We start from the raw sequence: 12,593 nt of genomic DNA, 5'->3' as shown, positions 1-12,593 counted from the left end.
TTTGAATTGGACAATCATATGGTCTACTATGCCAGGAATGACAAATTTAGAGGAACAGTGTCACATCCATCGTCAAAAAGAACATTTCAAGATGTATCCTGAAATACAACACTGTCAGTAATAGGATAATATCCATATGACTACAAGGAATACCCGTTGATACAACTATTACTCAAATTTGCACACCAAGCACTAATGTCAAAGATGAAGATTTTCCCTAACTTCTGCAGTCTGAAATTGATCACACATAAAATCAGGTTGCATTGATAATTACTGGTGATTGGAATGTGAAAGTTGGAAACAAAGAAGAAGGATCAGTAATTGGAAAATATGGCCTTAGTGATAGAAACGACAGCAGACATCACATGGTAGAATTTCACAAGACCAACAACTTATTCATTGGAAATACCTTTTTTCAACAATGTAAATGGTGACTATACATGTGGACGTTGCCAGATGGAATACACAGGAATCAAATCAACTACACCTGTGGAAAGAGACCATGGAAAAGCTCAATATCAGCAGACAGTACAAGGCCAGGGGCCAACTGTGGAACAGACCATCAACTGCTTATACACAAGTCCAAGCTGAAGCTGAAGAAAGTTAAAACAAGTCTACGATAGCCAAAGTACAACTTTAATTATATTCCACCTGAATTTAGAGACCATCTCAAAAATAGTTTTGACGTATTGAACACTAATAACCGAAGACCAGACAAGTTGTGGGATGACATCAAGGACATCATACATGAAGAAATCTAAAAGATCATTAAAAAAACAGAAAAGAAAAAGGGCACTTTGCTGCTTAAATAAAAACAGTATTGCTTATTTCAAAACATTTCTATTATTCCCTTCCTTCCCAGAGGTGGGCAGAAGAGGCACTGTTAATCTTTTACAGATGAGGAAAAACAAGATTAGAGGTGTTCGTGCTATAGCCTGGTGGCCAGGTGTCCTGTCCCCAGTTCTGAGCTCTCCACAAGCCCATACTCCTCCTTTCCGTTGATCTCCTAGTCCTCGTTTGACTCTCGCTACCAACAGAAATACTTTTAATTCTTGTGGAAAAGAAACACAAGTGCACAATGGTACATTTGACCTTCATGCAGTCAGAAGCTTTGGGTGGTTCCTCAAGTAAAGTATTAGACATGAAATACAATGAAAGGAAAGTAGTCACCTGGCAAAAGTTGCCTTTTCTCTTTTAGCATGTAGGACTTCATGTTACGTTTATCCAGAAATTGCTGTAATCCCATACATTTATTACACATTCTAGCTAGGCACGCAGAATGACATGGTGCCCGGCTAGCCTTACTGAACATTTTGATCAAAGATTCAATAGAACAATCCTGATAAAAAGGGGAAAAATGCAGAATTTCCAATTCTAAGGGATGCCAGCCTTTCTGGAGCCGTTGAGGCTGGCTGAACCCCTGGAACTATTGCCCCCAGATTATCTTTAAACCTTAAACCAAAAAAATACCCTGAAGTCTTCTTGAAACCAAACAATGGTTTAGCCTAACTGGTAAAGAATATCTGCCTTGAGCATGTGCTCTTTTAAGAACTATCTATATGGGATCAAATTGACAACAGCAACTTGCAAGATTAGATAGGAAATTTAGGAGGCAGTGCGTTTATGTTAGTGGGAGAGAAACAATTCAGGAAAGGAGGGTGACAATGGTTGCACAACTTGAAGAACGTAATCAGTGTCACTGAATTGCTCATGTAGAAATTGTTGAATTGGTGTTTGTTCTGCTGTGTGTATTCCCAACAACAACGACAAAATAAAATAAAGTTTTTAAGTGTCTTAGCAGACCCAAGGGGAGAAAAATTTCTTAACCTACTATACCCCAGATCTCTGCCCAGTTTCAGAAACGAACCAGGTGGACATAGTGGACACAGTCTGTACAGAGCCTTCTGTTATGGGGACTAGGATATATGGCAGGAGGGACCCAGGGAAGGAGTTGGGCAGGTGGGTGGAGAAGGGCGTGTCCAGATGAGGAGCTGTGAGCAGTGGGATTTGGAGGCTCAACTTTAACACCTGCTCCCCTGCTCCCCTCAGAGGTCTGTCTTTCAAGGTAGTCACCTGTGATGCCAACAAGAATGTGAACACACGGAAGGTGGAGAGAGGAAGCTTTGCCCTCTCTCTCTGCGTCTGAGGCAGGACAGTTTGTGGCATATGAATGTGAGGAGAAATTACAGATGGATCTCCCTGAGTGGGTAGCCTTGTCTTCTATCCTTGGGTTTAATACGTCTGGGCAATTGACCTTTGGGGACCAAAAGAATATTCCTAAATATAACTGTTACAGGGAAAGGCTTCCCAGCTCGGGACTAAGACCTGCCTAGGCTCTTGCCGTCTTTTGACCAAGAATGACCAGGAGAGGCTCAGAGTTTCCTCAGGAACAAAGGTTTATTAGGGACAGACAGAAAGTAAAAGCCTTGGGAAGGAGAGAGAGAGAGGGGTTTGCCCCTACGCTAGCCTCCAGTCTCTCAGTGAACAAAAGATTTTTTAGGGCTTATAATAGTTTTTAGATGGGAAAAAGGCATTATTTTTATTCATTTGATGGGAGGATATTTCTAAGGAGAAGGAGAGGGTTTATGAAAAACAAGTGCACACACAGTTAGAATTCAGTCAAGATGGATTTCCTTGCAGAGGTGGCTGGAACCGAGAAGGAGTCTGTCACAAGGCTGCCAGGGTGTTGAACAGGACTTATTCTGGGATGTTGTGCATGTGTGATGCCTCTGGATCTTGCTTTGAGCCCTTGCAGTGGGTCCCTGTTTATCTTTGTCTCATGTGCAAGGTCATTCATAGGCCACATTGATCTTTATTGTGCACACTCTGCACCTGGTGAGGCCTTGAAAAACAACTCAGAAGGATTATCGTTAATTTATAGCTGGTCAAGCACAAAGGGCCTTGAAAAGTAGCCCCTTAACTTGTCTACGCACTTAGTTTGTTAATCACAAGCAGTTTTCAGGTGCCAGCAGCAAAAGTTATACCGTGGTCTGCACATAGGTTTAGATTCAGAGACTGTTTAAGTATAGCTGGCCAAGCACACAGGACCTTGAAGTGTAGCCCTCCTTTAATTCAGCCAGCCCGATCTCTTCCGTGTCTCATAACATGCTGCTGTTGAGTCGATTCTAACTCGTAGTGACTCTATAGGACAGGGTAGAACTGCCCCACAGGGTTTTCAAGGCTGCAAATCTTTACAGAAGCAGGCTGCCACATCTTTCTGCCGTGGAGAGGCTGGCAGATTTGAACTGCCAACCTTTTGGTTAGCAGCTGAGCACTTAACTACTGTGTCACCAGAGCTCCATAATCTAAATATAGTTACTATGTTTCACACTATGGAATGTTCTCAGTAGGTTGCCAATTTTTGAAGAGAACCAGGGTGGACATAGTGGACATATTCATAGTGGAACATTGTTGTCCCTAGTCATAAACTTCAGTTCAGGTTTATTTTTCTCCTCTCTAAATGGCGGTCAAATCTTTGTTGACTTCTCATTTCTTTGACTGGGGTGTATGGCTATGAACTGACAAAAAGCTGTCCCATCCGTCTTTCATTATCAATCATAGTCTTTCTGTTTTGGCAGGTGAAGAAGCATCTCTGGGGGCTGCAGAAGGAACATTTATGAAGGCATTACAAGCCCGGAAGAAGAACACCAGCACTGAGCTCACTATTGAGCCAGAAGCTGCATCCTCAGACAGAAGTAGTGTCAACTTGTCAACTGTCCTGAATGAGCCTCTAGGCTTTAATGATGAAAGTGATGTTATTAGTGCACTAAATTACGTACTGCCTTATTTCTCGGAGGGAAATCTAGAACACATAGAATTGACGTTATTACCATTGATTAAACTGCTTTTTTCAAAGGTACAAGATAGAGAAAAGGCCCTGAGTGATTTACAGAACAACACAGGGAATCCCCCTCTTAAGCCTGAAAACAACAGTGCAACTTACAGAAGTAAATTGAGGAAGCTCTATTTTCTGGAGAATTTGTTAGATGCAGAAATTCAAGAAAAAAATGATGAGGTTAAAAAGAAGGAAAAAACTGCCATGCTTACGTATCCCAATTTTTTAGGTACCAAATTTAAACGCCAAATCTTTCAAAAGGAATTGGAAACTGCTCAACCCCAGGAAAACCACCTGGCAAAGATCCAGAGAACACGTGTTGGGAAAAGGCTGCAAAAGGTGAACAAAGTCCTCAAGAGGCCAAGGGGCATAAAGAAAAGGCACTTCAAAGGAATGGAAGATCTGAGCATCAAGAGGAAACAAGGGGCCAAGCCATTTATGGAGAACACGACCAAAGCAAGAAGGCCCCTAAGGCCACTCTCAAAGAAGGTGGAACGACTTCTCAAGGTGCGGAGGCAAAGGAAGTTAGGGGGAATCTCCTTCAACACGGAGCCTTCATCCAGCAAGGAACGTAAGGCAGCAGTCTCTTCTTCCCTGAAACAATACTCCATGGGCAGGCCTTCTACCTCTCCTTCTTCAAAAGCCCCACCTGAGGTTAGAATCCTTTCAAAAGACTTGTCCTACACCTTTTTTGTCTTAGAAGAGGCAAATGCTAGAGTTAAAAATATAAAAGATACTGCTAAATCAGTATCACATTCCAGAAAAAATTACATCTACCATAAATCTCGCTCTCGTTTGGTTCACAGGAGACCAAAGACCAAAACGAGTCGAAGGTTCAGAAAGGTCCGTAAACTGATGCTTAGAAATAGACCTCCTTCCTCTGCAGTGAGGAGCCTCATAAATTCCCCTCCACGAGAGGCATTTTCATCTTCAGGAGAACTGAGTTCTCCAGAAAATCCTTTTCAAGAATGGTTTCCTTTTTCAGGGCCATCTGCAAAAAACATTACTGTACACAATGCTACCCCTGAAATCACTGCCCATAAGGATCCTTCCACTGCAGATTCTGCTGTGACTGCAGACAACTTCATGGCACCTGTTAAACAAACAAATGAAACGCAATGGGAATACCAGAACATGGGCCCTGACTTACCCTCCAAGCCCCATGGCTCCTCTCTCCCATTGCTCTCATCCCCAGGGGATCAATTTGAAACTCAGCTAAACCAGCAGCTACGGTCCCTCATCCCCAACAACGATGTGAGAAGGCTCATTGCTCATGTTATGCGGACACTGAAACTGGACTGCTCAGAGCCCCAGGTACAACTGGCCTGTGCCAAGCTCCTCTCCAGAACAGGCCTCCTAATGAAGCTTCTCAGTGAGCACCAAGAAGTCAAGGTGTCCAAGGCAGACTGGGATACAGACCAATGGAAAACTGAGAACTACATCAACGAGAGCACAGAAGTCCAGAGTGAGCAAAAAGAGCAAGAGTTAAGTGAGGTGAGGAAACTCCAGAAACATGAGGCTCAGACTTTTCCATCAGAGTTCAGGACGTGCCTTTAGAGTATCAAAGCTCCTACTCTGTATCTCATCTTGGCCAAGTAATTTGGGCCAAGAAAATCATCTCCCACTTTGTTCATTTAGACAATGGTGCCACTATTCCTAGTGTAGAGGAGAAGACTTAACAGACAAATTGTACAAGAAGACTGCCTAATAGTAAGATTATTCGTTTTGGTATGTTCTTTATGAACCTATAAGCTAGATTCACCTGGAAGAATTGAGTTTTGAAACTGAATGGTTAGCTTTTATCCTTTTCATGTCTTTGTTGTACAAAAAAAAAAAAAAAAATTTTTCTTCCTATTTTTTAGCTCACAAAAGAAGTTCCAGGATATGGATATAACCACAAACTCATCTTGGCGATATCTGTGACTGTGGTTGTAATGATTTTAATTTTCTGCCTCATTAAGGTAAGGACAACAATTATTTCAAGTTTCCAGAATAATATTTTGTCTTTGTAATAGATTCAAAAGCCACAAACTGAAAATTAAAGCCACTTTCCCACCTGCTACTACTTGATATTCCTCTTCAGTCACTAGGGCTGGGATGTGCTTGGTTCTTTTATTACAAACTGTATTCCAGGGATTTTGAAAGGAACCCTACTCCCAGGAGATCTTGGTGGAGTTGAAACCAAGATAGCAAGCCATTAGACTATTTTGAGAAGCTAAATTTAAGAAGGCCAGAGTTGACATGATTGCAAAATTTCTTCAACCCAAAACTGTGGCAGTGATTTGATGTAGACACCAGTCACTTTCATTCTATCCCTGATTTCTTTCCCTGTTGGTTGAAATGATGAGGAAAAGAAAATGTCCACTCTTAGGGAGTGATCAATCAACCTGGGGAGAAAGGACACACCAAAAGGATAAAAGTATTATCTTGTAGATTCCTTAGATTTACTCAGCATCTTTTTTTCTCCAGTGAGTAAACTAAAAAAAAAAAAAAAAAAAAAACCTCACCATTGAGTAGATTCCGAATCATAGAGACCATATAGGCATTGTCTAAATAGACTCAGTTAAAATATTGCAGTAAGAACTTTGGTTCTGCTTGCTTTTTGTTCAATTATGTAATGGTTTATTAATTTCCTGAACACACAACTACTAGCAAATTTAACAAGCTGACAACCCTACTCTGCCAATTTACCCTAATTTCCCTATTCACCTTTTCTACTGTTCAGAGCAGTCTTACATTCCAGCCCCTCACCCTAACATTTGCCCTCTCCAGAGAAGTTAAAACTGTGGCAAACAGTTTTTAAAAAGATGGCCACTCAGGAGGGAAGGTTTAAGATCAACACATAATGGAGCAGAGCAGAGATATATAAAGACCAGATGGCCTCCTGATCTATCTGAAGGAAAATAGGTCTATCAGCAGGAGGGTTGGTCAGTTCCTTGTAGAAAAGGCAAGGAACAGGTCAACCTGGGCAGTGCCCGTCCTAATATCGCACAAAAGTAGGGATGGAGCCCGGGGCAGCAGATGTGAAGTGTCAGGGCCACCAGCAGGGCTGTCCCTGAAGAGGAGATAGATGGATGAGGCTCCCTCAGATCTTTCCATGAAACCCTGGATTCAGCTGATTCCTTACGTTCTATTCTGTTCTCGGGAAGTAGCCTTCTGATTGTGCTTTAGTGCACACACAGGCCTGTCTCCTCAGAGACACAGCTCCATCATCCCGTAGGCACAGAAGTCCTGTCTGTGGAACAGATGTATTTCTCATTGTCAAGCCATAATTTGGCATTCTGACTTTTGGTCAGTCCTGAAATATTGATAAGGTGAGACTGCCCCCAAAAGGAAGAAGCTGATTCTCTCTTACTGGCAATAGAGTCTGATTTCTAAGCCTGGAAGGCTGAGGACCAGCATGGAGTCAGTTTGCCAAGACACCTGGAAAGACAGTCATTGGCCATTGCCCAGACAGTTCCCTCTGCTTCTCCGAGCAGCATGTGGGTGTTTCCTTTTTAGGCATTTCTATAAATCCTGTGCTGCTTTTAATTCCTATGTTCAGTTTAGCCTTACATTTGTATTCATTTCTGTGTTCTCCTTGTATCCTCTTCCCCACTTAGATCATAAGATTTATGAGGACTAAAACCATGCAGTGTTTTACAAATAGTAGAAAATAAAGCTGCTCAAGGGAAGAAAGATAAGGCGTTATAACAATTCTACAATGAGAAATAATACAACCTAATATTTATTTTGAAGTAGCAGACAGAGCCCAGTAATAGACAGACCTATGTATTCTTAACACTTTCGAAATGTCAACTGTTAAAGTTCCAGTCACTGGGGGGAAGTGGGTACATGGTAGTAGAACAGTGGCCTAACTATTGGGGGGAGGGGGGATAACGGCAGATCCATATTTCTCACCTTAAACAAACATATTTCAGTAAATGTAAAAAGAGAAACCATAAAAGTATTAGAAGGAAATAGAAGCCATATTTTTATTGTCTTGTGGTGGGAAAGAGCTTTCTAAGCCTGATACCACAGGCAGAAAGCTTTGATACATTTGACTACCGTTAGCAAATTTAGGGAGTCCCGGGGTGGTGCTGGACTAGTAACCGAAAGATTGGCAGGTCACGCCCACCCAGGGGTGCCTTGGTGGTAAGGCCTGGTGATCTGCTTCTCAAAGATCACAGCCTTGAAAACCCTATGGAGCAGTTCTGTTCTGCACACATGGAGTCGTCATGAGTGGGAATCAACCTGAAGGAACCTAACAACAAAACAGCAAATTTAGCATTGACTTAAATCCCAAGCTTTGGACAGCGTATATTGTCTGACACAGAACTCTTGGGGAAAGACGTTATGATCCCTCCTCTACAGAGGAAGGAGATCAAATTAAGGCCCCAGGGCAAAACCAAAAGCAGAACTGATAATCCCCTGACTACAAAGCCTTGTCTTTTTTGCCTCCTGAAAGAGAAAAACAAGTGCCAGCTATTTGAAGCCTAGGGATACAACGGAAAGCGTTGAAAGGATTGGTATGTTGGATATAAGAGGAGCTTTTATAAATAAACAAGACGAAGACAAAGAATCCAGGGGAAAAGGGGGCAAGGGCTGGGAAGAGCAGGAGGTGCTTGCACTCTTGGAATCACGTCCGTCACCCTGTCCTCATGGCGTATGGGGTGCGGGTCTTGTTAGGGAGGCCTTTGCCACCTCACGGCATAAAGACAGTCTCCTGTATTTTCTTCTATTACTTTTGTAAGATCGTGATATATGTTATATGTTTTAGTCCATGTGGAATTTATTTTCTTTGTTTGGTTTTGGGATAGCTGACTTCAGAATCTTTTCCCCCTATCTGAATATCCAGTTGTTTTATAATCTCTTAGTGAATGGTTCCTTCTTTCCACGCTGATCTAAAATACTGCCTTTGTCTGGACTCTGTCCTGTCCCACTGATTGACTTCTGTTTTCCTCTACCGGTATCTCCTACTTAATTCCAGTTGCTGTACAACATAATTTGATATTTGGTAGGGCAAGCTCCTGCTCTTTCATGTTCTTTTTCATCCTTCTCAAGCTGTTGTTGGATATTTTCTCTACCAAATGTCGCCTGGTCAGTTTCGTAAAAAAAAAAAAAAAAAGAAAAGCTATGTTGGCATTGGAATGGAATTGCATTGAATCTGTAGATTAATTTGAGGAGAACTGGCATCTTTACAATGTTGAGACTTCCTTTCTAAGAACGTGGTATCTCATTCCACATAATCAGTTCTCCTCAATGTCCTTCAGAAGAATTTTAGTGTTTTCTTCACAGAGGTCTTCCACAACGTTCGTTTATTCCTAGGTACTTTATACATTTTTATTGCTATTGTGAGTGAAATCCTTCTTCCATTACATTTTCTAATTGGTTATTGGTGGTACATAGGAAAACTGTTGAGCTTTGTGTGATTTTGTATCTAGCCACCTCACTAAATCCTAATATTACCTGTACCCATTGCTATTGAGTGGATTCCGACTCATAGTGACCCTACAGTACACAGTAGAACTGCTCCATGGGGTTTCCAAGGCTATAAATCTTTGTCGAAGTTTACTGCCACATCTTTCTCCCGTGGAGTGGCTGCTGGGTTTGAACCATCAACCTTTGATTTAGCAGCCAAGCACTTAAGCACTGTACCATCGGGGCACCTTCTGAATTCTCATATTACTTTCAAAAATTTTTAGGTGATCTCTTGTGCTTTTTAGGTTGTCCATCTGTTATGGATTGAATCGTGTCCCCCCAAAATGTGTATCAATGTGGCTAGGCCATGATTCCCAGTACTGTGTGATTGCCCACCATTTTGTCACCTGATGTGATTTTCCTATGTGTTGTAAAACCTACCTCTGTGATGTTAATGAGGTGGGAATAGAGGCAGTTATGTTAATGAAGGAGGACTCAAATCTACAAGATTCGATTGTATCTTAAGTCAGTCTCTTTTGACATATGAAAGAGAGAAGTGAACAGATAGACAGGGGAACCTCATACCACCAAGAAACAAAAGCCAGAAGAACAGCACATCCTTTGGACCCAGGGACCCTGGACTGAGAAGTTCCTAGACCGGGGAACATTGAGGACAAGGACCTTCTCTCAGAGCTGACAGAGAGAGAAAGCCTTGCCCTGGAGCTGGCACCCTGAATTCGGACTTCTAGCCTCCTAGAATGTGAGATAATAAAATTCTCTTTGTTAAAACCATCCATTTGTGGTGTTTCTCTTACAGTGGCACTAGATAACTGAGACACCATCATTTCACATGCAAGTAATGATGGTTTTGTCTCTATCTTTCCAATACTTACATCCCATTCATTTTTCTTATTGCCTTGATTAGTACCTTCAAGCAATGTTGAATAGTAGCAGTGGTAACAGGCATCCTTATTCCTAACTTTAAAGCAATGCTCTTGTCTAAGTTTATGGTACATACTTTTATTAAGTTAAAGATATTTCCTTCCTTTCCTACTTTTACGAGTTTTTATTAGGAATTATTTGTTGAGTGTTACCTAAAATCGTCTATAAAATACATTAAAAATGTATGCTAGATCCTAAACCGGGTACTGTGGAAGAGTACTGAGGGGTAAGTGAGGGTAGAATCCTTCTGCTCAAAAAGATCATCATCTAGCACTGCAGATGAGGCTTCAAATCAATAAAAGGAACGAATAAAGGTTTGAAGATACTGGTCATTGTGGTGGGTAACCACGATCATGCTTTCTTCCAAAACAGATTTATGCTCATCGAGCAACATCAGAGGAAGACAAGGAAGGATCCTCACGGTAAATATTAGTCCAGCAATTTTGTTTCAGTGTTTATTGTGGTTCAAATAGCTATAACAAAACATTCATAGACTGACAATTTTTAGAAGAGAATTGTAGAACTAGGAGAGAACGTAGAGGGCCTCTATTTCACTCCCCTCAGTGTTCAGTGAGGAAACTACCAAAGGCAGGAAGAACATACTCACCTTAATACTTTGGCTCCAGCGAAATTAGCTCCCAGGCCAAGCTGGGCTTGATGGGACTAGCACAGAGGCACCTGCTGTTGCCAGTCCTTTCAGGGGAAGAGCTAGGCTATACCTGTTTCTTCCTGCTGTTGGTGGGCATAAAGCTGGGCCAGAGGCCTTCCCAGGAGGCTCTACGGAAAGGGTAGGGAAGGCCAAATGGTCTCGGGTAAGAAGACTGTTCTCATTCAAGGCTGATGGAAGGTAGAATATACATGTTTTTCCTCTAAAGTGTCAGGAAAACGTCACTTCTCATCCTGACAGTTGTTAAGCCCCCACTCTGTATTCCCCTTATCCAAACCTCATAAAATTTTAACTCTGAAGAGTTTTAGACAGTAGCTTGTCTCAGAGAGGGAGAAAGGGAAAATATTTTCCTCCATGGTCTCACCACTAGGGGGTATCAGAAAGAGGATGACTCCTTCCCATGTGGGTACTTCTCCACTGATGACATTGTGCTTGGACTGTGAGCTACACTTTATGTCATGACTCAGTCCATGCAAACTTCATAGACGTGGCTGCTGATAGAGGCATAAATAGTTTCTAAGCACACTTGGGGTCCCTGGGTGGTGCATAGGGTTAACACGCTCAGTTCCTACCTGAAAGATTGGAGGTTTGAGTCCACCTGGAGGCCTCAGAAAAAAGGCCTGGCTATCCACTTCCGAAAAATCAGCCAGTGAAAACCCCGTGGAGCACAGTTTTACTCTGACACACATGAGAACATCACGAGTTGGAGTCGACCTGACGGCAACATTTTTTCATTAAACTTATTGCGCACTATGCACTCTGATATTTTCTGTTCTGTTTAGATTATTTTTAATGCTAGTCGTGACCTTTAAATAGACTTCACAGTCAGTGACCACCGACAGTGACCACTCACCAATCAGTGACCACTCACTAATCAGTGACCACATAGAGTATGAAAATCAGTGACCACATAGAGTAGGAAAATCAGTGACCACATAGAGTAGGAAAATCAGTGACCACACAGAGTAGGAAAATCAGTGACCACACAGAGCAGGAAAATCAGTGACCACATAGAGTAGGAATATCAGTGAGCTAGATAACCTGGCTAGTTAGACTCAGGCATTTATTTGGTGTGATTCGACTTACAGAATAAAGCAGCTAGAAAAATAGAAGCACCTTCTCCTCCACTTACCCCCACTCCCCAGAGAATGAAGCACGAGTCCAAATCTGAAGGGGACTGATGTAAATGTTTCTGGACAGGGCTGCTCAGTATGGTTGTGCAGTTGGTTCACTGCACAAAGGTACTTGGCCAAGGAGGTAAGTGGGCCTGAAAATTCTGCCTAGCCTCCATACCAAGCCACGTACAGAGGTCTCCCCAGAGACATCGTGGGGCCCTGTGGACAGATACAGAGAGCTCCTCGAAGTCCAGTATGCATGGAGTTGTTCTCAAACCCCAAGTCTGTAGAGATTTTGCTAGTTGTGATTATGGGTGGAGGTAAACTTTGAGTCCTGCTGAAACAAGAGATATGCGTTATGAGGGACATGGAAAATGACATGGATCACTAATTGTCTTGTGTGCGTGTTTCCCACCAAGGGGCTTTTTCCGAAGTCTGCTGCACAGGCGATGCACATCGGGAAGTGAAAGTCAGGTACATTTGGGGAAGATCCAGTGCTGTGGTGGGAGAAAGCAGGAGAGATTCAGAGTTAATAGTTCCCTTTCTCTTTTCTAGGAGGGCTTTTTCTGGAGAAGGCAGCCACTTTGGCTCAGGGATATGTATAGGCCTCTCAGTGACACCCGCAAGAGAAACA

At 42.3% G+C, this 12,593-nt stretch overlaps 1 protein-coding gene across 1 annotated transcript in view; it reads left to right on the top strand.

Annotated features, from left to right (window-relative positions):
* The window catches only part of LOC135228014 (leucine-rich repeat-containing protein 37A3-like), a 38,523-nt gene extending 32,331 nt beyond the window's left edge, over positions 1–6,192 (top strand). The window contains exons 7-8 of the mRNA XM_064270332.1: positions 3,579–5,329; positions 5,698–6,192. Of these exons, the coding sequence (XP_064126402.1) occupies positions 3,579–5,329; positions 5,698–5,847 (1,901 nt within the window). The 3' untranslated portion in view covers positions 5,848–6,192. The remainder of the gene's footprint in view (positions 1–3,578; positions 5,330–5,697) is intronic.
* The last annotated feature ends 6,401 nt before the right edge of the window (positions 6,193–12,593 follow it).

The sequence above is a fragment of the Loxodonta africana genome, chromosome 18 (assembly GCF_030014295.1).
Source record: "Loxodonta africana isolate mLoxAfr1 chromosome 18, mLoxAfr1.hap2, whole genome shotgun sequence".
NCBI classification, from domain to species: domain Eukaryota; kingdom Metazoa; phylum Chordata; class Mammalia; order Proboscidea; family Elephantidae; genus Loxodonta; species Loxodonta africana.
The sequence above is the reverse complement of the archived record's forward strand: the minus strand, read 5'-3'. Positions and strand labels throughout refer to the sequence as shown.